The sequence below is a fragment of the Ochotona princeps genome, chromosome 2 (assembly GCF_030435755.1).
Source record: "Ochotona princeps isolate mOchPri1 chromosome 2, mOchPri1.hap1, whole genome shotgun sequence".
Classification (NCBI taxonomy): domain Eukaryota; kingdom Metazoa; phylum Chordata; class Mammalia; order Lagomorpha; family Ochotonidae; genus Ochotona; species Ochotona princeps.
Window position 1 is genome coordinate 127,849,465 of NC_080833.1, and position 25,399 is coordinate 127,874,863.

Genomic DNA, 25,399 nt, shown 5'->3' on the forward strand with positions numbered 1-25,399 from the left:
AAAAGGGAACGAGATGTATTTTGGCTCATGATTCTGGGTATTTCACAATCTAACTGGGCCAAACCCATTTGTTCTGCCTCTGGGAATAAATGATAATCTTGTTGCCAGAATTCTGAAGTCCAAGGAATATGACAGTGAGATTTGGCGTGTGCATGTACATGTCCGTGTTCTCATGGTCAACATGTATGTGCCACCTGTATAGTTCCATCAGATCCAATAACCTCCCAGCTCTTCTCACTGAGAACACTATAATTGGATTAAGCCCATACACTATTGGTCCCATTAACTCAGCACTTCAAGGATCAAATCTTCAGCAGATGGACTTTGGGAACATTCAACTTTGAAACAAATGCCCAAATCCTAGCACCTCAGGAGCTTTGCTTGGTATAACCAGGGCTGTGCTTTCTATTATTTCTACATTTATAATATGGTGCCTTTGTCATCAATTGCTTGCTAATTTTTGGACTTTATTTTGTCAAAAAATAATTTTGTGACACCCATATCTTTTTGTTTAATCTTTTCATGGAGCATAGTTTATTCTTTTTTATGAATGAATTTAAAATGTTTGTAATAAAAAGGAATTAAAGTCTAAGTGTGGGACCCAGCCGTGTGACACAGGACCTGGGATGACAGCAACACATGTTGAAGTCTTGGCTGCACAACTTATAAACCAGCACCCTGTTAGTGTGCCTGGAATGAAGCTGAAGATGATCCAAGTGTGTGCAACTCTTCTGGCCACATGGAAAACCCAGATGGGCTTCCTGGTTCCTGGAGCAGCCATGGCTACTGCAGTCATTAGTGAATTAAGCAAGTAGATAGAAGGTCTCTGTCTGTCTCTGTCACTCCCTTCCTCTCTCTCTTTCCAATCTCTATCTCCATGCATTTTAAATAAAATAAATAAATAAATAAGTAAATATTGAAAAATGAACTTGTTTCGGTGCATTCTTAAAGTTTTTAGTTTTTTATAATAAGCATTTTAATTACTATTTGAAACCATATTTTATATAATCAATACTTCTTAAAGTTTTATTTTTATTGGGAAGGCAGATATACAGAGAGAAAGAGAGACAAAAATCTTTCTTCTGCTGGCTCACTCCCTAAATGAACGTAATGGCTGGAGCTGAGTCAATCCAAAGACAGGAGCCAGGGGCCAGGGGCCAGGAGCTTTTCCTCTGGTTGTCCCACATGTGTGTAAGGTCCAAAAGCCTTGGGCTGTCCTCAGCTACATTCCTAGGTCACAAGCAGTTAGCTGGATGGGAAGTGGAGCAGTCAAGATGCAAATCGGTGCCCATATGGGATCCTGGTACACGCAAGGCAACAACATTAGCCACTAAGCTACAGTGCCTGGGTCCCCAGTGGGAAGACTTTAAGAAATGAAGAAGATGTGAAGCTCATCTCCCAAGGAATTGAATTTTCAAGTTTAACATGACAAATTGTTTATGTAGAAGTCTATGGAATAGTTGTTTCCTAAGAGCAGGCGTTGGATTCAGCAGTAAAGATGTGGCTTGAGATGCTCACATCCTATGCTGGAATGTCTGCTTTGGGGTCTGAGCTCTGCCCCTGTTTCTAAGTCACTGCGGATGTGCACCGTGGGGAGCAGGGTGATCAATCAAGTAGTCGGATTGTTGGTCGCCTTGTGGGAGTCTCTGGTTGAGAACTTGGTTCTTCAGACTAACCCAGCCACATGACTGTGGGAATACAGGCAATCAAATGGTGGATGACAGACTGTCTGCCTGTCCTCTCTGCATTTCAGATAAAAGAAATGAATAATATTCATATAGGTCTTACCCTTCTATTAGCTCCCTTTTTCTGTAATATTATTTTTGTTTGCCTTCAAGTAGTTTTCCATTTATTAACTGTTATATCCTGCCTTGCTCATTCATCTCAAGATTTCCTTAAGTGACACATCATAGATTAGTAAAAATTATTGAACAAACTGTATCACAGTAGCAGATTTGAAGCAAATAATCAGTTTCTCCAAGAAGTCACAGAAAACCTCAATCTTGTCATTTCTAGTCAGCCTTGCTTACTGCAGTAGTGGAACAGTCTGTTCTTCAATAAAGATTATGGTGAGAAGCTTCAAGATAATAAACAAAATTGGCTCAATACCAAAGTGTCAAATTAGTGACACAGAAATATAGCAATTAATGCTTACTGAAATAACCAGAATAAAAACATCACTAGGAAGACAAAACATGTCTTAGTTCTCAGAAAAAAATATTTCACTTCTACTTTCACATTTGAATAATAATAGTTTTCAAGAAATAAATTAGGTGTTACATTAGCAAAAGTAATTTCCCTGCACTTCTCTATGGAATTATTAAAGTGGTTGGGTTATTGATTGAGCATTTGACAAATTACACTGAGGCATAGCTAAATTCTGAGGCATGACTGAGCAACAAAATAAAGAACCTCAATGAGTTGTTACAGGTGTTTAGCATTGGTATGTGCCATACTGCTGGCAAATACTGTTATTTTGGAAATAACTGCAAAATCTGGTGAGGGAAGAAACACCTGACTCCCCAGCTGTTCTTAGTCTTTGTGCATTTGAAATCCTTGTTAATTGGGTGGCTCTGCTCACGCCATCAGACTACACATGGTAGAAGGACCCAATTGAGCTAGTTGCCCCAGCTCAGACCTTCCCCTACACAGTCTTGTACCTGCAGAAGTTGAAAAGCTTAGACATCAATGATGTAACTCTTTAGGACCACTTGAAAACTATTAACCCCAAGAACCTCACAAACCACAGCTGGATCCTATGTCCCTGCTTTTCACTACGGCTCCCCAGGGGCTGTTGGCTCTTTCTGGATTTTAGCTTCTGAGACATGTAAATCCTAATGGAGGACAGCTACATCTGTAATATCTATGCTTTATCATTAACTTTTACACTATCAGTTATGTCCATAATAGTAACAGTCACTTTTTCAATTTTTATACATTAAATTCTCTTTTTCTGTAGACTGTTTTATTAGTGTTCATTATTATTTCATTTTTTTCATGCTATTTAATTTTGCGTTTTGAGTAAAATTATATTATTAAGATTTATTATTTGAAATTTTACATGTCATTTAAATTATATTCCTGAGTACATTATTGGTGATAATTGTTTTATATAAATATATTTTATATGTATATAAATTTTACATATATAATTTCTATATTATATATATGTAATTTTTCTGAGCAATACCATTACATGCTTTGCTTTATTGTAGTTACACTTGAAGTCCAGCAGAATGAATAAGAAGTATCAGGGCCTGTGCTGTGACAGAACAGGTTAAGCTGCTGCTTGCAATGCTAGCATCCCTTATAGAAGAGCATGCTCAAATCCTGGTTGCTCCAGTTTGGAAACAGCTCCCTGCTCATTTGTGGGAGCCAGTGGATGATGGTCCAAATATTTGGACCCGTGCCCTCCCAGGTCCTAGTTTCAGCCTGTTTTAGCCCTGAATAATGTGGTTGTTTGGATAGTGAGCCAACAGGTCTCTCACGCACCTCATCTTCCTCTCTCTCCTTTTCCATTTCTCTTGCCCTCTGTAACCCTTCCAAATGAATGAAAATATAAATGTTAAAAATATAAAAATAAACATGGTCATGTAAATAAATATTGTCATTATTGTCCATTCCATTGACATTGCATTAAATTTCTTACATACTAAACCACTGAAAGATTTTAGACTCAGGGACTCACGTGTTCCTATGCATAAAACCTTGCCTCCATTTTTTTTTTCAATTTACAGAATCTCAATATGGCAATAGATATGTGATATTATTACACATTCATGACTCAAAAATCAATGATGCTCTTCAATCTTAGTTAACATTTTACTTTTTCAAATACAAAGTTTTCAATGTTTTTGGCAGTTTCATTTCTTAAAACTTAGCCATATTATCACATAACGTATTTTAAGTCAGTCATTAATTACATGACAAACAATTCATCAAGGATCATAAAAATTCATTTATTACAAACACTATGTTTCAGCCAACTCTATCATCAGAAGTCAATTTTCAAAGTTGCTGAAGTTGTAAATATTGTATTCCGGTAGACTCAGCTTGAAATGTGAAATGAAAATAATACTAAAGAAAAACATGCAAATCAAAAGGGAAACATGTTTTTGATTCTGATTAATAATCAAAGAAGTGTTTCACACTAATTTATAACTAAATTGAGACCATCCAGGCCTGCTAAAATCTTGGCCACACCTTCAGGTGGGTGGCACAAGCATTGGCCACCAATTTCCTAACTAGTTAAGAGACCACCAATGGGGAACATCTTACCTATAGTTTCCCACCCAATGAGGAGTCAGAGAACACTTAAAAGCCCAAGACCCTTCCTCAAACCTTTAGTGTCTCTCTGTCCCTCCCCCTTTCAAAAAGCACCCCAACTCCCAGCTTTCTCTCAGAGGTGCTTCCCTGTCCTTCCCGGCTCACATGGTCCATTCGCAAATAAACTTTTCTGTCAGCAAATGGTTCCTGGCTTTTATTTCTACATTAAGCTTTTCTGGTAACATAAACTAGTGTGTCTGCCAGAACAAAAAGCAGAAATACATCACATTACAGTTAGAGATAGGGCTAGGGTTAAGGTTTGAGGTAGGGTTAAGGTTAGAGTTAGGGTGAGGATTAAGGTAAGGTTTAGGGCTTGCACTTGCTCAGGGTCCCTTTGATGCCCTGTTAATGGCTTGGTTACTCCACTTCCCATATATCGACATGCAGTTGTCTGGGAAAGCTGAAGATGATGGCACAAAGATTTGTTGGGGTTAGGGTTGGGGTTATGGTTAGGATTAGGGTTAGGGTTAGGGTTAAGATTAAAGTGAGGGTTAGGATTACGTTTGCTCAGGGTCCCATACAGGTCATGGTTAATGGCCTACCTGAGTAACTTCCCAATATATCACGCAGGTGAGGTCTGGGAAAGTTGTACATGATGGAACAAAGAGTGGTTAGGGTTAGGGATAAGGTTAGGGTGAGGGTTAGGTTTACAATTAGGGTTAGGCTAATATTTGCTCAGAGTCCCATACAGGCCCTCGTTAATGGATTGACTCCTCTACCTCTCATGTTTCACCCAGCATTGTCCTGGAAAAACTGTACATGATGGCACAAATATGGGTTAGTGTCACGGTTAGGGTTATGGTTAGTATTAGGGTTAGGGCTTACATTTGCTCAGGGTACCAAATAGGCCCGGATGAATGGCCTGGCTGTCCAACATCCCATATAATGCTCTGCTCTGGTCTGGGAAATCTGTAAATTATGGCACAAAGATGGTTTAGGGTTAAGGTTAGGGTTAGGCTTAGGTGTAGGGTTAGGGCTCACTTTTGCTCAGGGTCTCATATAGGCTCTGGTTAATGGCCAGGCTGCTTCACTTGCCCTGTATCTCCCTGCTGTGGTCTGGGAAAGCTGTAGATGGTGATATAAAGATAGGTTAGTGTTAGATTCAGGGTTAGGGTTAGGTCGACTATATGTCATGCTCTCTGATAGGCTCTGGGTAAGGAATGGCCTGGCTGCTAGACAGGAAACGATCAGTGGGGACTCACACTTACCTTACTAGGTATGACACGAAAATAAACTACTCTTAACTGGGGAATGGAGGATTTCTCTGTGCAACCCTCCCAACAATGTTCTATGCCTCAATGGGTGTCACATGCCTTGCTAAAGGTACAAACCAGTTTAGACTATCCTATAATCTGCCAAGTTCAGTAAAAATTATGCTTCAACACAATAAACTGCTAAAAACTAAAATGAAAATAGACATGAGATAGCTGAATGATATCCTATAGCCAATTAAAGGTAGATAGAAGCTAGTAGTATACAAATTATATTTGAAGTGCTAATGAAGTAGTCTCAGGAGGTGGTTAAGAACTCGCATCGTCTAACATAGCAGTCACACAATACAATATAAACTAACCCAATAATGTTGGAAATTGTTGTTGATGCTACGGCATTTAAGAGGTCGGAACGATATTCGGCCAGCTATGTCTTCAGACCAGAGTTGGTCACCCAAAGAAACTGTTGAACTGAGCTGGATAATGGGATACTGGACACAAAGCATGGTGCATGCTTGCATTGAAAGAAACAAGACGAGATGTGAACTGTAATAATGAATTAAGGTGGAGTAATCCACCATGCGGGGAGGATACGGGGAGGGGATGGGGCAACCTCAGAGCCTCTGAAATGTTATAACAAAATGACATGCAATAAAAAATATATATTTGAAAAAGGGAAAAAAAAGAAAAAAAGGTGATGGAAAAAGATGAGTTAGGGTTAAGGAAGGATACGGTTATTGCTTACCTTTGTTCAGGGTCCCATATAGGGCTGGTTAATGGCCATGGCTGCTCCTCCTTCCATATATTGCCTTGCAGTGGACTGGGAAAGCTGTAGATGATGGCAAATAAATGGGTTTGGGTTAGGATTAGGCTTAGGGTTATGGTTAGGATTAGTTTTAGGGTTAGGGTTAGTGTTAGGGCTTACATTTGCTCAGGGTTCCATATAGGCCCCAGTTAATGGCCTGGCTGCTCCATTTCCCATACACGGCAGTGCTGTCATCTGGGAAAGCTGTAGATATTGGCACAAAGTTGTGTTAGGGTTAGGGTAAGGGTTGGGCTTACATTTAAGGTTAGGGTTAAGGGTGACATTTGCTCTGGGTCCCTTATAGGCCTTGGCTAATGGTCTGGCTGTTCCACTTTCCATATAACGCCCTACTGTAGTTTGGGAGTGGTGTACATGATGGTAAAAAAAAATTTCTTTTTCTTAGGGAAGGGATTAGGTTTTGTTACTGTTAGGGTTAGGTCAGGGTTTGGGTGAGACTTTCATTTGTTCAGTGTCCCATAAAGGTTTTGGTTAATGGCCTGGCTACTCCTCATCCCATATATTGCCTTGCAATGGACTGGGAAAGCTGTAGATGATGGCAAATAGATGGTTTTGGGTTAGGCTTAAGGTTTTGGTTAGGATTAGTTTTAGGGTTGCGTTTAGTGTTCAGGCTTTCATTTGCTCAGGGTCCCATACAAGCCCTGGTTAATGATATATGGCTGGTTAATGTCCTGGCTGCTCCTCCTCCCATATATTGCCCTGCTGTGGTCTGGAAAAGCTGTAGATGGTGATATAAAAATGGGTTAGTGTTAGGGTTAGGGTTAGGTCTTACATGTGCCTACAGTCTTTTATAGGCCCCAGTTAATGGCCTTGCTGCTCCATTTCCCATGTATCACCCTGCTGTGTTCTGTGAAAGCTGTAGATGATGGCACAAAGATGGGTTAGTGTTAGGGTTAGGGTAAGGCTTAGGTTTTAGGGTTAGGGTTGTGGTTAGGTCTTACATGTGCTCAGGGTACCATATAGGCTCTGATCAATGGTGGGGCTGCTCAACCTCCCAGATGTTACTCTGCTCTCATCTGGGAACGCTGTAGATGATGGCACAAACATAGAGTAGGGTTAGGCTTAGCATTATTGATAGTGTTAGGCTTAATGTTAAGCTTAGGGGTAGGGCTTACATTTGCTCAGGGTCCCTATAGGCCCTGATTAATGGTCTGGTTGCTCCACTTCCCATGTATCTCCCTGCTGTGATATGGGAAAGCTGTAGGTGATGGTTTAGGGTTATGCCTTATATTGCTCAGAGTCCCATACAGCCTCTGGTTAATGGCATGGTTTACCTGCTTATTATATATCGTCTTTCTGTGGTGTGGGAATGCTGTTTATGAATTCACAAATATGGGTTTTGGGTAGGGTTAAGTTTATTGTTAGGGTTAGTTTTGGGTCAGGGTTGGGGTTGCATTTCCTCAGGGTCCCACAAGGCTTTATTTTTGGTTTGGCTGCTCCACATCCCACGCAACGCTCTGCTGTGGTCTAGAAATCTGCTCTTGATGGCACAAAGATGGGTTAGTGTTCAGTTTGAGATTAGGGTTAGGCTTAAGGTTAACATTATGGTAAGGGTTAAATTTAGTATTAGGATTAGCGTTCAGGTTAGTGGTTACATATGCTCAGGGTCCCTTATGTGCACTGGCTAAAACCATGGCTTCTCCAATTTGTGTATCACCCTGTTTTGGTCTGGAAACACTGTAGAATATGGTACAAAGATGGTTATTGTTAGGTTTAGGCTTAGAGTTAAGTGCGGGTTAGGCTTAAGGTCCGATTAATGTTATGGTTAGTGTTAGGGTTAATGTTTACATGTACTCAGGGTCTCATATAGGCCCTGGCTAATGGCCTGGTTGAACAACTTCACATAATTGCCATGTTGTGGTCTGGGAATGCTGCAGATGATGGCACAAAGATGCATTAGGGTTAGGGTTATTGTTATCGCTAGGGTTAGTGTTGGGGTTACTGTTAGATTTATGGGTTACATTTGCTCAGGGACCTATATAGGCCCTGGTTAATGGCCTTGCTGCTCTACTTCTGAAAAATCCTCCTGCTGTGGTCTGGAAAAGCAGTGGTTGTTGGCACACAGATTGGTTTTTCTTATGGTTAGGGTTAGGAGTAGTTCTTACATTTGCTCAGGGTCCCATATAATCCCTGGTTAATGGCCTGGATGTTCCACTTCCCATATATCAGCTTGCTGTGGTCTGGGAAAGCTGTAGATGATGACAAAAAGGTGGATTAGTTTTAGGGTTAGTGTTGATTTAGGTTTAGATTTAGGGATAGGTTTCATTTAGGTTTAGGGCCTACATGTGCTCAGGGTCGTATGTAGGACCTAATCAATGGCCTGGCTCTCCAACCCCCATGTATCGTCCTGCTGTGATCTGGTAAAGCTGTAGATAACAGCACAAATATGCGGTAGTGTTACATTTAGGATTAGGTATATGGTTAGTGTTAATGTTAGGCTTGTGTTTATGGGGTACATTTTCTCAGGGTCCTTACAGGCCCTGGTTAATGACCCGGCTACTCCACTTTCCATATATCACCCTGCTGTGGTCTAGGAAATGTGTAGATGATTTCAGAAAGATGGGTTAGTGTTAGGGTTAGGGCTTAGATTTACTCAGGGTTCCTTACTGGCCATGGTTAATGGCCTGGCTGCTTCACGTTCCATCTATTACCCTGCTGTGGCCTGGGAAAAGTGGAAATGATGGTGCAAATATTTTGAATCCGGTCCACATGTGGGATCTCTGAAGAAACTCCAGTCTCCTGGCTTCCTATTGGCTCTCTGGCCACTGCACCTGCTTGTTGAATGAATCTTAGGATGGAGGATCGTTTTTGCGGCTCCTTCTCTGTGTTAATCTGCCTTTGAAAAAATATATATACTTCTTTAAGTGAAGAAGTCCTTTACGGAATTGAAAAAGGAAAAAAATTAGGCAAGATGAGAGCTATTCTACTTTCCAGTAAAAGCAATGGATAGGAGTCAGCTTTGGACTCGACTTCCTTTAGCTTATCTCTACCTGCATCCTACCTTATTTCTGCCATCCACCTCCAGGAAAACATGGTTGAGGCTGAGACCGGACCTTTAGGAAGCTTGGGGCACAGGACTATCAACGCCCACCCTTTTGGTAGCGTCTCCCTCTGCGCGCTGACGCTCGCTCAATGCGTCACAAGACCCGAGGGTCGTTCTCCCGCGGGGATTGGCTGCTGCCCTCACGGCTCCGCCCATCGCCGCCATGCTCTGCTAGTGCAGACAGGTGTTACCTGTTGGGGGTACCGACACCTGCTGCCTGAGTGACTGGATGTTCCCTCTGCAGGCGCCCGATGAGAAAGACGCTCCTCAGGTCAGTCCCCCTTCTCCAGTGGGTTCCCGGGGCACAGCCTGCTCCATCCTGCAAGTCAGCAGGGCCAGGCTGGGAGAGAAAGGTGGAGCTGTGCTGTGTGAAAGTTGGGGGCCACACCTGAGCGTAGATGGGGGAGGGGTCTCCTCTCCTTTCAACCTTGGAGAGGAAAACCTCAACTTTTCACCGAGTAGCACCACTTGTCCAGAATGAAGGATACTTTACAGAAAAGGGACTGTACGGCTGCTTTTCAGCCCTGATGGTTCCACAGTTTAAAATGTTTATTTAGCACATTTATTGCCGGAGTAATGCGCAGTGCGATTCCAGAGGGACAAAGAGAGACTCCCCGAAAGCCCTGAGCTGAGGAAGTTTAGAGTTTCCTGAGAAACTTGAAGGACTTACCTTTGGTGCACTTGTGTCACATGCGGAGGAACTGGTAATTAGAAACCGAGGTTTGATTCACAGTGTCATCAGGTGCTGACGGGAACTTGAGACTCACGTGAGTTATTTTGGGTCTTATTCGTACTTTTATCATTCTTGTGGGGATTTTAAATGTGAGAATTTGTGAAGTGCCAGGAGTGTGAAATGGATGAGGACTTACTGAAATTGATAGTGCAGGCACTCATGTGTCATGGACCCCTACAGTTTATGTCAGTGTTTTAAGAAATTTCTTGGTGATATTAAAAGAATGCCAGATCTAGGAGTCACTGTGAACAAAATACACTTTAAATATCTATAGTGAGTCTTTGTGAGGTACAGTGTGTGGAATTCCTGGGGCCACCCATCATTCTATCAGTTTACTTCAGCAAGTGGCAAGCAGATTGAGGTGTGCCCCTCGGCTTCCCAAACAAAATGGGAAGGTTTCCACATGGCTCCCTGAAGTCCTGCATCCTCCTACATCTTTTTTGTACTAACATTTTCAATTAAATGATCCCCTTCTTCCTGAAGTAATAAATGCATAGAATAATTGAAAATATCTTTCAGATAATAGGATTTCTCTCTGGGTGCAGAGATCTCAGTAAAGCTGCTTAACCTTTACTAATAACAGCAGTAGACATTTGGCGCAGCAGTTAAGCCGCTGTTTGGAATTCTACAAGTTATATCAGAGTACCTGAGAATTACACATCACATTGAGATCTTGGTGCTCACCACTGGACAGCCAGATCCCAAGGAAGAGAGCTGGGGAAAGAACAGGTTTCTCTAAGAAGCCAGCCTGTTTGGGAACGGCCATATTTGGAATCAAAGAGGTCTGTTGCTTTCTTAGCAGATAGATGTTGGCTTTTTAATTAAATACAAGCGTCTGCTTGCTTCAGCTGTCATCTCTGCTGAGTTGGCTGTTCAGCTGGGAGCAGCCAGGGTCTAGTTTTGGCTGGTAACAAAATGGCAAGCCAGCCCGAGGTAACTTTGTAGTCTCCAGGCAGTGTGGTTCTCTCACTGGGCAAGCAGCCTCTGCTGGCATCCACCAGGCTGCTCCTTGTGAACTGGCTCTCCGTTTTGTTTGTTTGTTTGTTTGTTTTTTTAACCTGCCCATGGCACTGTTCTTCCCAGTTTATTGGTAGCAGAAACAGGCTCTTTGACACTGACATGATATAATACACCACTGCTCCCAGGTGACAAAAGTGTTGCCACAACTTCTCTACATCGGGTCTTGTCACCAGCATCATAGCAGGAGCTGCGGTGCCTGCTAATCTGGAAAGCCCCACAACCAATACAATTTGCAGCATTTGGAAAGGCCTTTCTGTCCTTCCAGCTCCCAGGAGATGTGCTGATAAGAACAAGACTAAGGATTTGCAGCTTGGGCCTCTGGCTGCTCTGGACATTGAGAACAGCTGTGCCCTCCACCAGCCTGTCCCTGTTCTTGGGACCCCAGCCTTGTTGATGGTCCTGCCGTCTTGTCAGGCTTCTCCAAGGGGCTCTTTGATGAAAGGAGGGAACTTTCATTCAGCTAGGTCCAGCCAAGCTTTAGTTCTTAGGAAAACAACAACAAAGGGGATGTGGGGAACTATTCTAAGACTCAACAGAAAAATGATGCAAGTACTTTTTATGAAGAGCACTTTCCAGTTCCCTGAGCCCAGACTGTAACGGAAGTAATTTCAGAGCCACCTTTACCCGAGACTTGACACCATGCCATGGCAGCTGTGCGCAGCCTCTGTGGCAGCCAGTACCACCTGCGTGTCCCAGTCCAAAACGGAAGTAAATCATGTTTTGTTCCTGCAGGCTGGTCCATGCTCCTCCAGGCTGTGCCCTGCAGCACTGACTATAGGAATGGGACCAGGCCATCTCTGAAGGCCCCTCTAGCTAGGCCAGTGAAGGGCGCATACAGAGAATATCCATATGGACGTTATTAAAAACAAATAGGAGGGGAAAATAGCAATTATGAGCAAATTTATTACTGATTTCTTGTATCTCCCAGGATTCCTGTTGCTTTACCCACAACAGACAAGTAATTGTCTAAGTGTTTTTCTTCGTGATCCCTTTCTTCCCACCTTACTCCATTCTTAACTCTGCATTCTGGCTTCTGTATGTAGTGTTTTTAAATGAGTTAAAATAGATTTAGGAATATTGAATTAATTTTTTTTAAGTTTGTAGATGCTTTTTTTCTTTGTTGCTTAAATATAAACAGAAGTGTACCTTTTATAATAAAAAAGTTGAGAAAAAAAACACAAGCCTGTTAGTTTCAGTAGTGACATTGCTTGCTTAAAAGTTCTGAAGTAAAGGTTTGTTAACTTTCTCTTAGTTTTGATTTGAGGCATCCCGTAAAATTGTAGTTGCAGAATCCCAAACTAGGCTATATTTCAAAATTCAGGGCTGTTTAAGATTTAAAAATCACAAACGTTAATGGCAGTAGGTGCCACCATGCAAATGTGAGCTCAGATGTCTCTAAAAATGTTTTCTTTAAAAGCACATGGCGGTTGAACCTTAAAGTTAAATTTTAACATGAAAGATCCTCTTGAATTAAATAGTTGATGGCAATTTTTAATGTTAATTGATTAAAACACCAACAACAAATTAGGTTTGTAAAACTGACTTTTTCATTATGTGGGTTTTGAAATCTAGCCCCAGATATAGTACCAGCTACTAAAATTTCAGTATTTAAAAAGACAAAGTGTTTTGTCCATCTGAGATTCTGCACTCCATGAAAAACTCACTTGGACATTGGGGTCAAAAGGCAATGATTTTCTTGAGTTGACAATTTTCCATTTTCAGCTGTTTCCAAAGTAGCCAGTCAAGTATGTCTCAACACTAGCATGATATAAAAGTGACGCTACAGCTGAACAAAAAAGGAATCAAAATTCACTTTGTGCATAAGTTAAAGTCCTAATTGGATTTGTACTGTCCTCCCATTTTGTTCTCGGAAGATTAAATGCTACATGTGTAAGTCTGCCTAAATAGGTAGCTTAAACTTCTGCCAAAATGTCTGCAGCAGTTTGTCAATAAAGTTTAGTCCTTTTTAATTAAAAAACGAGAGAGCGTGAGAGTGTGCTGACCCTCAAGGGCTTTTCCTGGACAGGTACCCTCCCCCTGGTCGTCCTCTCTGGAGGAAAGCAAACCCTTCAAACGGCCACAGTAGAAGTGGTAGAGGCCCAGGAAGCCATCCAAGGGCTCTCGTACAAGGTCAGGAGTTTTGAAGAAGCCTGAGGTCTAGACCGAATCAGTGAGCGAATGCCACCCCGAAAAGACCGTGCCCACTGGGCGGGGTCAGGGAAATCAATAAGCCCCGCACGTGCAAATACGGCTCACAGAAGCAGCGACCACGGGAAGAAAACCCAGTAGTGGCCCAGTCCTGCGGTGGCACAGATGGATTCAAAACTTAAAAAGAAGTTTCAGTTATTTATTATTATCAGTTATTTATTTATTATCCGAGAGCAATTAAAAGTTTGTTTGTTACTGTCCAAAAAATAAATAAATAAAATAAAATAAAAAAATAAAACCGCGCCTGGCACAGGAGGAAGCAGCAGCATTCATGGCCGAGTTCCCGACGCCGGCAGGGCTCCCTGCCCATGACAGCCATGCTCGACTTCTTCACTATCTTCTCCAAGGGCGGGCTTGTGCTCTGCTGCTTCCAGGGCGTGAGCGACTCATGCACTGGACCCGTGAATGCGCTGATTCGCTCGGTCCTGCTGCAGGAACGGGGAGGTGACAATTCTTTCACCCATGAGGCACTCACTCTCAAGTATAAACTAGACAACCAATTTGAGCTGGTGTTTGTGGTTGGTTTTCAGAAGATCCTAACGCTGACGTCTGTAGACAAACTGATTGGTGATGTGCACTGGCTTTTCCGAGACAAGGACCACAGGGAGATCCAGCAGCACAGTGGCCCGAGTCTACTGAATGGCACCTTTGACTTCCAGAATGACTTTCTGTGGCTTCTTCGGGAAGTGGAGGACAGCAGTAAGATCCGCGTTCCTGCTACCAAGAAGAAATTTGAAGATTCTGAAAAGGCCCAAAAACCTGTGAGATCCATGATTGAGACACGGGGGGAGAAGCCCAAAGAGAAAGTAAAGAACAACAAAATATGGGACCTAAAAGGAAGGTTCTGATGGCTCTTTGGCCACCAATAAAGCAGTCCCAGTGGACAAGTCGGGTCTCCCAGTGGGGCCAGAGAATGGAGTGGAACTTTCCAAAGAGGAACTGATAAGCAGGAAGAGAGAGGATTTCATCCAGAAGCATGGGAGGGGTATGGAGAAGTCGAGCAAGTCCAAGTCAGATGCTCCAAAGGAGAAGGGCCAAAAGGCACCCAAGGTGTGGGAACTTGGTGGCTATGTTAACAAGGAAGTCCTGGATTACAGTCCTCCTAACAACAACGGAACCCCTGAGGCTGCCCCCTTGTCTGAGGACATCAACTTGATTGGAGGGACTGGGCCTGGGGGGCAGCTTCAGGATCTGGACTGCAGCAGCTCAGATGATGAAGGGGTCTCTCAGAACTCCACCAAACTGAGTGCTACCAAGGGGACTCTGGGTGGCATGTTTGGGATGCTGAAGGGCCTTGTGGGTTCCAAGAGCTTGAGTCGCAAAGACATGGAATCTGTACTGGACAAGATTCGTGACCATCTTATTGCTAAGAATGTGGCTGCAGACATTGCTGTCCAGCTCTGTGAATCTGTTGCCAACAAGCTGGAAGGGAAGATGATGGGGACATTCAGCACGGTGACTTCCACAGTAAAGCAAGCATTACAGGAGTCCCTGGTGCAGATCCTGCAGCCACAGCACCGCGTGGACATGCTGAGGGACATAATGGATGCCCAGGGTTGCCAGCGCCCTTAAGTTGTGAATTTCTGTGGTGTGAGCAGAGTGGAGAAGTCTACCAGTCTTGCCAAGATTTCTTTCTGGCTATTAGAAAATGGCTTCAGTGTGCTTATAGCTGCCTGTGACACATTTCTTGCTGGGGCTGTAGAGCAGCTGCATACACATACTTGGCATCTGAGTGCCCTACACCACCCGGAGAAGCATAGTGGTCGCACTATGGTGCAGTTGTTTGAAAAGGGTTATGGCAAGGATGCTGCTGGCATTGCCATGGAAGCCATTGCCTTTGCACGTAACCTAGGCTTTGATGTGGTGCTGGTGGACATGGCTGGCCGCATGCAAGACAATGCCCCTCTGATGACTGCCATGGCCAAATTCATAACTGTCAATACACCTGACCTGGTGCTGTTTGTGGGGGAGGCCTTAGTAGGCAATGAAGCCGTGGACCAGCTGGTGAAGTTCAACAGAGCTTTGGCTGACCATTCAATGGCTCAAACACCTCGGCTAATTGATGGCATTGTCCTCACCAAATTTGACACCACTGATGACAAGGTGGGAGCTGCTATTTCTCTGACATACATCACAAGAAAATCCATCGTCTTTGTGGGCATTGGCCAGACCTACTGTGACCTACGCAGTCTAAACGCCAAGGCCTTCATGAAGGCTTAATATTGGCTTTTGTCCAATACCAAATTGCCACTTTCCCCAAGCTCCTCATCCTGTGGCAAGAATGTGCTTTAGAGTATGTGAGCAACTGGTCTTCAGTGTAGTACAAGGGCAGAGTAAGGGGACTTCCAGTGGCTTGCAGCTCCTTCTAACCCCATGCCTTGTCCAACCCAGCCTCCATCTGCTAGGAGGGCCTAATCATGTTACAATCACCGCCCACCGACTCCCCTGTCCTATTCAGGCAGCCCCCTTACACTTTTCCAACAGACTGTCTCATTACAGCTTTGACCAATGGTTGGAACACCCAACATCAGAAATGTTAGAACTTTGTTCCTCAGCATGGTCATGGATCGCCTGGGCCTAATGAGCAGGCTGCAGTGCTAGCACCTTTTGGTTAGAGACTTGTGGCACCAGTGCTGGGTCTTGAAATGGTAGCTCTTCCTTGGACACACAGGGTGACACCCACCTCACTATGGCAGTGTATGGTCTGTTTTTAATTGCTGCTAATTCTAATTCTGATGACTCTTATCCCATTGATGTCCCCAAAGAAACAGAAAGGCCACAGTGATTTCTTGAAATTAAATGGATAATGAGTCTCCACCTCACTCAGAACTGAGAAACAAAGGGAGCCAAGCTGCAGTGTTGCCTTCCAACTGGACCCAACAACTAAGATCCAGGTGTAACCATTGCATGTTCCCCATCCCAGGAAAAAAGCTGTCAGAGGCTATCAGTTGTTCCCTCCCCAGCTCCATCCTTCACCTCCTGACCAAATCCTAGCTTTTTCCCATCCCTCTCCACAGTGCCTGGTAGACAAGTGCTATACTGAAGAATACAAACCTCTGTTAAGACCTGTCTGTAGGGCAGGGCAGCATGGCCTAGCGGCTAAAGTCCTTGCCTTGAATGCCCCAGGATCCCATATGGACGCCGGTTCTAATCCCAGCTGCTCCACTTCCCATCCAGCTCCCTGCTTGTGGCATGGGAAGGCAGTCAAGGACGGCCCAAAGCTTTGGGACCCTGCACCTGCATGGGAGACCTGGAAGAGGTTCCTGGTTCCTGGCTTTGGATCGCGCGCACCGGCCCGTTGCGGCTCACTTGGGGAGTGAAACATTGGATGGAAGATCTTCCTCTCTGTCCTCCTCTCTGTATATCCGGCTTTCCAATAATAATAAATCTTTAAAAAAAAAAAAAGACCTGTCCGGTAGCTTGGTATTACAGATGTGCTATTAGTGCAATAAGGTAAAGGCTGTCTGCTCAGAGAAATACATAATTTATATAAGAAGATAAATTTCATAAACTGCGAAAAAAAGAAAAAGAAATGTTTAATAAACTTAGAATGGTGGGTTTATTAAACTATAGTTTTATTTACAGCCATAATACATCAATGACAAACATAATAATGTATTTTCATGGCATGCTACAATAGAAGTTTTATTCATTCAGAAAACATTGGCAAAATAAATTTCAATTGCAAATTTACAGATACAAGCTTCAAAGTATAAAGTTGCGCATAACAAAGAATACAAGTAATATTTATAACAATAACTCACAGATACAAACTGATGATAAACTACAAGTTCACAAAATATTGTAAATATTTTGCACACTTGTCAGTCTTTTCTCTTAGGCAAAGTGCTCTTTTAATGACAAATAAATTAACAGATACATACTAGAGTGAACTATTTCCAGACAATACAAAAGAAAAGGTTTTGATTTTTTTTCTTGTAAACATGAGCTTTACAAAAAAAATGAATAATTGATAAAAGTGTCTTGCAGGCCAACTATAGATACATATCTGGGCAGCAAAGTGATGTTGGAAATGCTTTGGGTGTTAAATTAAAAAAATTAACATTAATATATTTTAGTGATATTTTATACATAATAAATGACAAGTTTATATCCTTAAACATTTGTTTCTATCCCTGAAGGAAAAGGAATTAGATATGACTTATTGGCAGTTGTGTCACTGAATGGGGTATCAAGGGTTGGAGTCCAAGAGTTGTTGGTGAATGAACATCTATATAACTATGCAGCACAGTCAGCATTGTCTCATCTTGGGGCACATAGTCAGAATAAGCCATTTCTTCTAGCATGGGTGGAGACAGCCTGAAGGGCGGGACTGCTGTGACTGGGGCAGAGGATGAGTGATTCGGACTCACATGTTTCTTGTGGCGAGCTCAGAGTCTGGTTGGACACTGTCCCCTGTGCCCCCGCTGTGGCATCAGCTGCATAAAACACTTTGTTGCTGCAAGGAGATGTGCTTTTTGGCAGTTAGTGGGCTCCTAGGACTGGTCTGTTGAACTGCCGTCCATAACTCCCTTATGTCATTTATTGCAGTAATAGCAGGTGGGATAGAAGATTCTAAGAATGCTATCCCAGGCCTTTCATAAGGACACTTTGGGTTGATGAGTATTCTGAGTGAGAATTAAACATGGGTTATGCTTTCAAAGAGGGAATCTCTTGAACTGCGGTTATGCAACAAGGTGGAGTAATCCACCATGGGGGGAGGGTGTAGGGAGGGGTGGGGAGAATCCCAGTACCTATGAAACTGTATCACATAATACAATGTAATCAATGAATAAAACAAAAAAAGAGAATTAAACATGGGGAACTCAGATGTCATCCAACAATAATTAGGGCAGCCTATAGTTATGGTCCTGTGACTGAAAGCCAACATGACCTATATAGGCATTAGGTTCCAATGAATGAGGTTGCCGGGATCTCTTAAAGCTAGTTATGCCATCTTACAGAAGTGATAGGGGATGCAAGATTTATTGTAATATCAATGAAATACCTTTCTAATAGAGTGCTAGTGAAGGATTCTGAAATTCAGATGTAGTTTACTTTACATAGCAAATATTCAGTTCTTTCTCAGGCAGTAAAATTGTTTTGTGTTGTGATTTTTTTCAAGTTGTAGTTTCTAATTTGCAGATCCTAGATGAGATGTTGAGACATGACAGTTTAAAATAGCTTATTAGGTTTTTCACCAAAAATCATGGTTAAGTAAAAAGGAAAGTAATTTAAAGGATGCTGTTACAGACTGCTTTTTTTCCTTGTGATATGTTGCCTAAACATGTGTTATAAATATGTGTGTCTATGTTGCATTGGGTCTACATATTAACAATTGCTTAACAACTGTATTTTAATTGACTTACATTAAACACTCATGTAAATGAAAAAATATTAAAGTGATATTTTGTGTTTTAGCTCACTTATATAAATGTTGATAAAGTAAAAGTGTCTTTAAATTTGCTGACAGATGTTTATGCCTGGTTTGATTCTATCAAACCAGTATGGTTGATTATATCTGATAGATGTTTAAGATCACAAAAATATAAATTTAACCTCATATTATGTCAAAGTACATTAATTTTTTCTCTGTCATCACAGTCTTCTGAACATATTTGTACTGTTTTCCACACTACATTTTTGTAGGTATAAGGATTCCTCCCTCCCCCCACCCTTCCTTCCTCCCCATCTCCTTTTCCCACCATTTTCGCTGTATTATTACAATAGTATAATATCTTTGTGCAATTTGTAAGTTAATTGTATCATGACATGAGAATTACAGCCAAAGGTAATAAGTCTGGTGTCATAATTTAAAGGAATATTTTAAATTTTCATTGGGAGCCCTCCTTTCATTTGGAAATAGAGATGCATACTGCATAGCTCCTTTACTTCCTGCTGTGCTAGTCTCATGTAGTGCATGTTTATTAATATATAAAGCATTTGGTTAATATATTAATATGGGATTATGTGCACACATGTTATATATTCTTACGTGTATGTAATACACATAATTTTTATATCGATTGTCTTAGAACATAATATTTGTCTTTTTGCGACATCTAGTTCACTAAGCAAAATGGTTTCCAGCGGGGACCATTTGGTTGCAAATTGAAAGGTTCATCCAACCCTACCCATTTGTTATTCCTATTTTCTTTGTTACAAATTGTAGGTTATAAGGTTTCCATCCATTCCTTCTCTTCCCTCCCTTCTCCTTCCCACCACCCCCACTATCCATGCTATGCTAGTTATATAGTCTTTCAGCTGTAGTTTCATCTCAGTGTCCTGCTTTTTGTGCGTGTCATGACACTGTAGGTATAAGCAATGTAGAGAGTCTAACATCTCATCATCAATGTATATTTAGCAGTTTTATTGGGGGCCTACTTTTATTCGGGAGGAGAGGTGCATGCTGCCGTTCTTTGCTAATACTCTGGGCTCCATTACACGGTATGCTTATCAGAATGCAAGTATATACTTGCTTAGTATATTTTGTTCATTTTGTAATTTGTGTGACAGTTTTCTTATATATCAGAGGACAAATGATGTGCTTTGTGTTTTGCTTTTTGTTTTTGTTTTTGTTTTTGTTTTGCATTGAGCACAATGGTCTGCAGTTGGGACCATATTGTTGCAAATGGCAGAATTTCATGTAGTATTCCAGCATGCAAATGTACCACATTTTCCTTATCCATCCCTCTTTTGACAGGCATCTGGGTTGATCCCATGTGTTCACTATTGTGAATTGTACTAATATAAATATAGGATAGCAGATCACTCTCTTGAATAAAAGCAACCCTTTCCTTAAGATATATTCCCAGGAGTGGGATAACTGAGTCATGTGGTAGATAAATTTTCAGTTGTATGAGCACTCTCCATAGTGGTTATACTGGTTTACATTCCTGACATCACTGTGCTTTTCTTCACATATGCTTGCCAACAATTATTGTTTGCCAATTTCTTGAAGAAGAGCATTGCCCACTGAGTTAGGTCAAACTTTACTGTAGTTTTAGTTTGAATCTCCCTAATAACTAGGAAACCTGAACAGTTTTTCATCTGGTTATTATTCTTTAGCATTTCATCTTTTGAAAAATGTCTGTCCCCTTTTTGTTGTGTAGAGTGCAAATACTTTCTCCCATTCTGTTAGTTACATCCTCATGCCAGTGACAATTTCCCTTGCTGTAAAGAAGCTTCCTTGGTTTGATGTGATCCTATTTGTTTATTTTGGCTTTATCTGTGTGAGCATAATATGTCTTTTCTAATAAATCTTTGCTTACACCTATTCCTTGTAGGACATTCCCTGTGTTTTGCTCTAGTAGTTTGTTGGTATTTGATTGTAGATTAGATCTATGATCCACTTAGAGCTGATTTTTTATAAGGTGAAAGATAAGGGTCTAGCTTCTGACTTTTGCAGGATGATATCCAATTGTCCAAACAGCATTCGTTGAACAGAATATCCTTTCTCCTTGGTTGTTTCTATTTCTCTCATTAAAGCTTAATTCTCTATAGATTTGTATGATCACATCTGTGTTTGCTATTATATTCCACTGATCATCTTCCCTGATTTTGTACCAGGACCAGACTTTTGATTACTACTGCTCTCTGGGGCATCTTGAAATTTGGTGTTGTGATTCCACCAACTATGTTTTTATTGTTAAAACAGTGTTGCCTATTTGGGGCCTCCTGTGTTTCCATACACATTTATCCATCAGCTTTCATATTTCTAAGAAGAATATTGGCATTTGGGGATCATGTTGAATCTGTAGAATTACTATTGGTGATATGGACATTTTGATAAGGTTTTTCTGCCAATCCATTAACATGGCAGAATTCTGCATCCTTTAATTTCTTCTTTTATGTCTTTTTTTAATTAGTTATAATTTTCAACATAGATCATAGAGGTCTGTTTCAGTTTTGGTTAATTTTTATGCAAAGGTATATAAGTTTAAAGTTATTTTCCATTATTTTGAAGAGGATAGATATTAGCAGTTCTTTCTCAATTATAGCATTGTTTGTGTATACTCAAGGCATCAATTTATAGTCATTGATTTTGTATCCTGCTGCCTTGCCAAACTCTCTTATGAAAATCAGCTTGGGAAATTGAAGATTAAAAGCTCTCAACTGTTTATATTCTTGCCCTTTTTTTTATGTGCGTAAATGGTAACCGTTGTCATGTAACCAAGCCCACCTGCTTGGCCACCTGCCTGCAACTGTTACATAATGGCTTTCCTTTGACCTGCTGTAAACTGTAAGGCTGATATAAGGAACTGAGGGGATAGGTAGGCACGGCTGTTAGTGGATGAGGCTAATAGTGGATACAGCTCTGTGTTTATGTGTCACTATGTATGGATGTATGTAAGTATATCTGTATGTGTGTGCATGTGTGACCAACACCATGGAACCAAGGGAGAATATCTTATTTGATCTCACCACTTTGTGTTCATACTGGTTGTTCATTATCCATTTCCCATTGTCGGCATGAATACAAGCAGTGAGTTAGGACACTCAGGGACATTATACATATACATATATATATATATTACATATATATATATATATTATTGATTACATTGCATTATGTGACACAGTTTTATAGACACTGGGATTTCTCCCTTCCCCAAACCCAACCCATGGTGGATTCCTCCACCTTGTTGCATTACCACAGTTCAAATTCAGTTGAGATTCTTTCATTGCAAGCATCTACCAAGCATAAAGTCCAGCATCTTATTGTCTAGATAAGTTCAACGGTTTCTTGGGGAGACCATCTCTGGTCTGAAGGTAGAACCGGCAGAGTATCATCCTGATCAATTAAAAGCCCCAACATTACATCAGTAACAATTTATAACGCTATGGAATTAGTTGACATGGTATTGACTAACCAATATGTTATAAGAGAAAAAAAAAAAGAATGCAAGTTCTGAACCACATCCTGTGACTTCTACATTGACATTTCAATTATTAGTTTATATACAACAGGGTTATATACACCTTAAAATTGCTCTAGATTACTATTCAGCTGTCTCATGTCTATTTTAATTTTAGTATTTAACAGTTTATTGCGCTGAAGCATGATTTTGCTGAACCTGGCTGTTTTTCGCATAGTCTAACTCGATAACTCTAACAAGACTTATGTCAACAGTTTAGGTGAACAGTTTTAGGAGGGGTGTGCCGAGAAATCTTCAATACCCTAGTGAGGAGTAGCTAATCTTTGTGTCCCACCCAGTGAGTTATAAGTGCATCCCTGCTGACATTTTCCTGTCTGTTTCTAAGCTTTCCTTGTCCTTCTCTGTCTATACTAGTTTTTTGTTTGTTTGTTTTGAGGGGTTTCTGGAGTGATCCTGATGGTCATTACGAGAGAGGGTGGGGACCAAAAGTCGGAACCAGGCAAGGACCAGAGAATAGTCCCGAAGGAAGTTTACTGCTCTTCTGTTTCTGTGGACCGCCCAGTGCTCCTGGTTGTCGTTCTGATGACCATGGATCCTGCAAGGCAGGACTTGGGCTTCTTCCATGCCATGTGGTAGATCCAAATGGGGGTGGGTGAGCTCAGAGTTCTCGGCCTCCAAAGGCACTCCAATTCCCCATGGTCTCCTTGTCTGTTGGGATGTAGTCCTTGGTGCTCATACTGATAGTACTTGGTGAGGATCTGGGAGTCTTCAGGGTTGTGATCCAAGCCTCTTCTTGCCCACCTGCTCCACTCTAGGATCCCCCCCACCCCCGCTCTGTGCATATGACCTCCTGTTAAGAGGTTGTTAGGATGTCTCCTGATTACCCCATATGCCTTTGTAGTTTTGCTATTGTCTAATGCTGATTCAAGTCTGGTCTCTATGAGTTACCAGTTTTGATCCTCATAGGTTATACTTCCTGTCTTCCTCACACCTTGTAGGGTGATGTAAGATTTCAGGGACATAATATTAAAACTCAAATAATCACACAGCTGAAGTAGAAAATGATACAGCTGCTGGTACATGAGGACAACTAAGAGATTCTAGAGAGAGAACAATTAAGCCAGCAAGAAGTAGAGATAGCACAGCTACTGAGAGGCAGAAACAAAATTAAGTGCCATCTATACCTCAGAAGTGAAGGATTGCTGTCGTATGAGTTACAAGCAGTACCCAAATGCCACCCCACAGTTTTAATGGTTGTGTGTCCTGGTGGTGAGGGCAATGCTAAGCCTAGAATGTTATTCTGGGACTCAGTCTACCCAGTGCTGAGGGTAGGGGCAGATGGAGTTCTCTCCTTGGAATTAAATCCAAAATTTAAAAAAAAAAAATGTTTATGTGTACCCATTCATGTACCTACAATATACTATCATCTTATATCATGGGTTGACAATAACTGGTCTGTTGGCCAATGTTTGTAACAATATATGTGCTACATGATGTAAAAATGGAATGATAATTTGTGACTATTGTTCATTTAAAACCAGTTACTATTCCATGACACAGAATCATCTGGAGTATTGCCCTAAAAAATGAAAAATAGAATTTAGGGGACATAGAGATATACATTGTTGGCACAGTTAGCCTAAAGACGTGGAAGGTTTGCTTTCAGTGTGGTGACGTGTGGTGACCAACACATCAAATGTATGTGCTACAGGCAATGAATTGGCAGCTAGGTATGCAGGAACTTTAGTAAAGAAGTGGCCAAGGACAAGGAAAACACTGAATTTAGATATGTAATGATTGCACTGGACTAGAGTCTTTAGTATTCTGAAATCAAATTGAGATGGGAATATTCCATATTATATTCTATATTATTTGCTATGATTTAGTGCTTTAAATGGAATTATTTTGAAGGCTTTTGTGCTTTTTGGATATAATATACATCACTTTGCTTACTGTTTTCATGAAGACATTTCTGGAAGATGAGGCACTTGTCATTTGTAATGTGTGAAAGCCTACAGTGATGGACAACGTAGTGTAAAATGTTAAGGAAGAGAAATGACACCTTAAGTCACTGCCTGGAATGCTGTCATCCCATTTATGAGTGTAAATTTGAGTACTAGCTGCTCCAGTTCTGATCCAGTTACTTGCTATTGAAAGAAGCAAAGGGTAGCTCAACCCCTTGGCCTTCTGTACCCACTTAGGCAACCTAGATGAAGTTCCTGGCTCTTTCCATCTTCCTGGTCCAGTCACAGCATTTTTTGAGTGTGAACCAACAGATGGAAGACTCTCTCTCTCTCTTTCTCTCTCTCTCTCTCTCTTTCTCATTCCCCTTTTGAGAGTGTAGGAAAGTCTTAGCCCTGCCATTCACTGGCTGTAAAACCTAAATGCTTCATAATTACAGGTTTCTTTTCTGGAAATGTAGATGTGTCAACATAATGTTCACCTTCATTAAAGGATATCGGATGTTTCAGTAAGTCTGGAATAAATATGAGTTAGCATTCCTTTATAATAGGAATGCTAATGAAACAGAAGCCATTGCCAGTTGTAAAAAATCCTATTGCTGAATTGCTAATTTGATTTTTAAAAATATTTTGCTTGTGTTCTTACTGGGATAATTCAGATGAAATACAGAAAATAAACCAGAAAATTGACTTGAAATTGTGAACCTGCAATTTAATCTCTTACTTGTCATTTACTTCACTATAGGCTTTTGCAGAGTTTCCAAACCACTCTGGGATTCAATTCCCAAACATAAAAAGAGAACAATAGAATCTATGGAAATATGTTTTGCATGTTAGTTGCAGTTTATTGCTGGCATAGATGTTTCCAGCAAGGAAACAGGCACATGGAATTTGGCTACAAAAACTTGGCTATATGTCACTATTACTAACAAAAGTTGTGCTATTCACTTCCCATTTTAGTAGCCTATGAAGCACTATTGATGCCTGATTAAGGTGCAGCCATTTGTTAAAGGATTTGGGACAAAAAATGAGAGGAAATAAGCATTTTCTAGGTAGCTCTCATTACCCTGAACATAATGAGTGCTTCACATATATCACATCCTTCTTGTATTTCACAAAATTCTACAGATGAGTGCTCTTGAGGTGGCTGCCTGGGTTGCTAACAGAGGGGAGTTGACCAGGGCTGCCAACTTTC

General features: G+C 41.3%; 1 protein-coding gene across 1 annotated transcript; it reads left to right on the forward strand.

Moving 5' to 3' along the window:
* Positions 1-13,666: 13,666 nt before the first annotated feature.
* On the forward strand, positions 13,667-15,584 carry LOC131478242 (signal recognition particle receptor subunit alpha-like). The gene is given in 2 exon segments (XM_058656615.1): positions 13,667-14,181; positions 14,183-15,584. Coding segments are annotated over 2 exon segments (1,911 nt in total). The 5' UTR covers positions 13,667-13,672.
* The last annotated feature ends 9,815 nt before the right edge of the window (positions 15,585-25,399 follow it).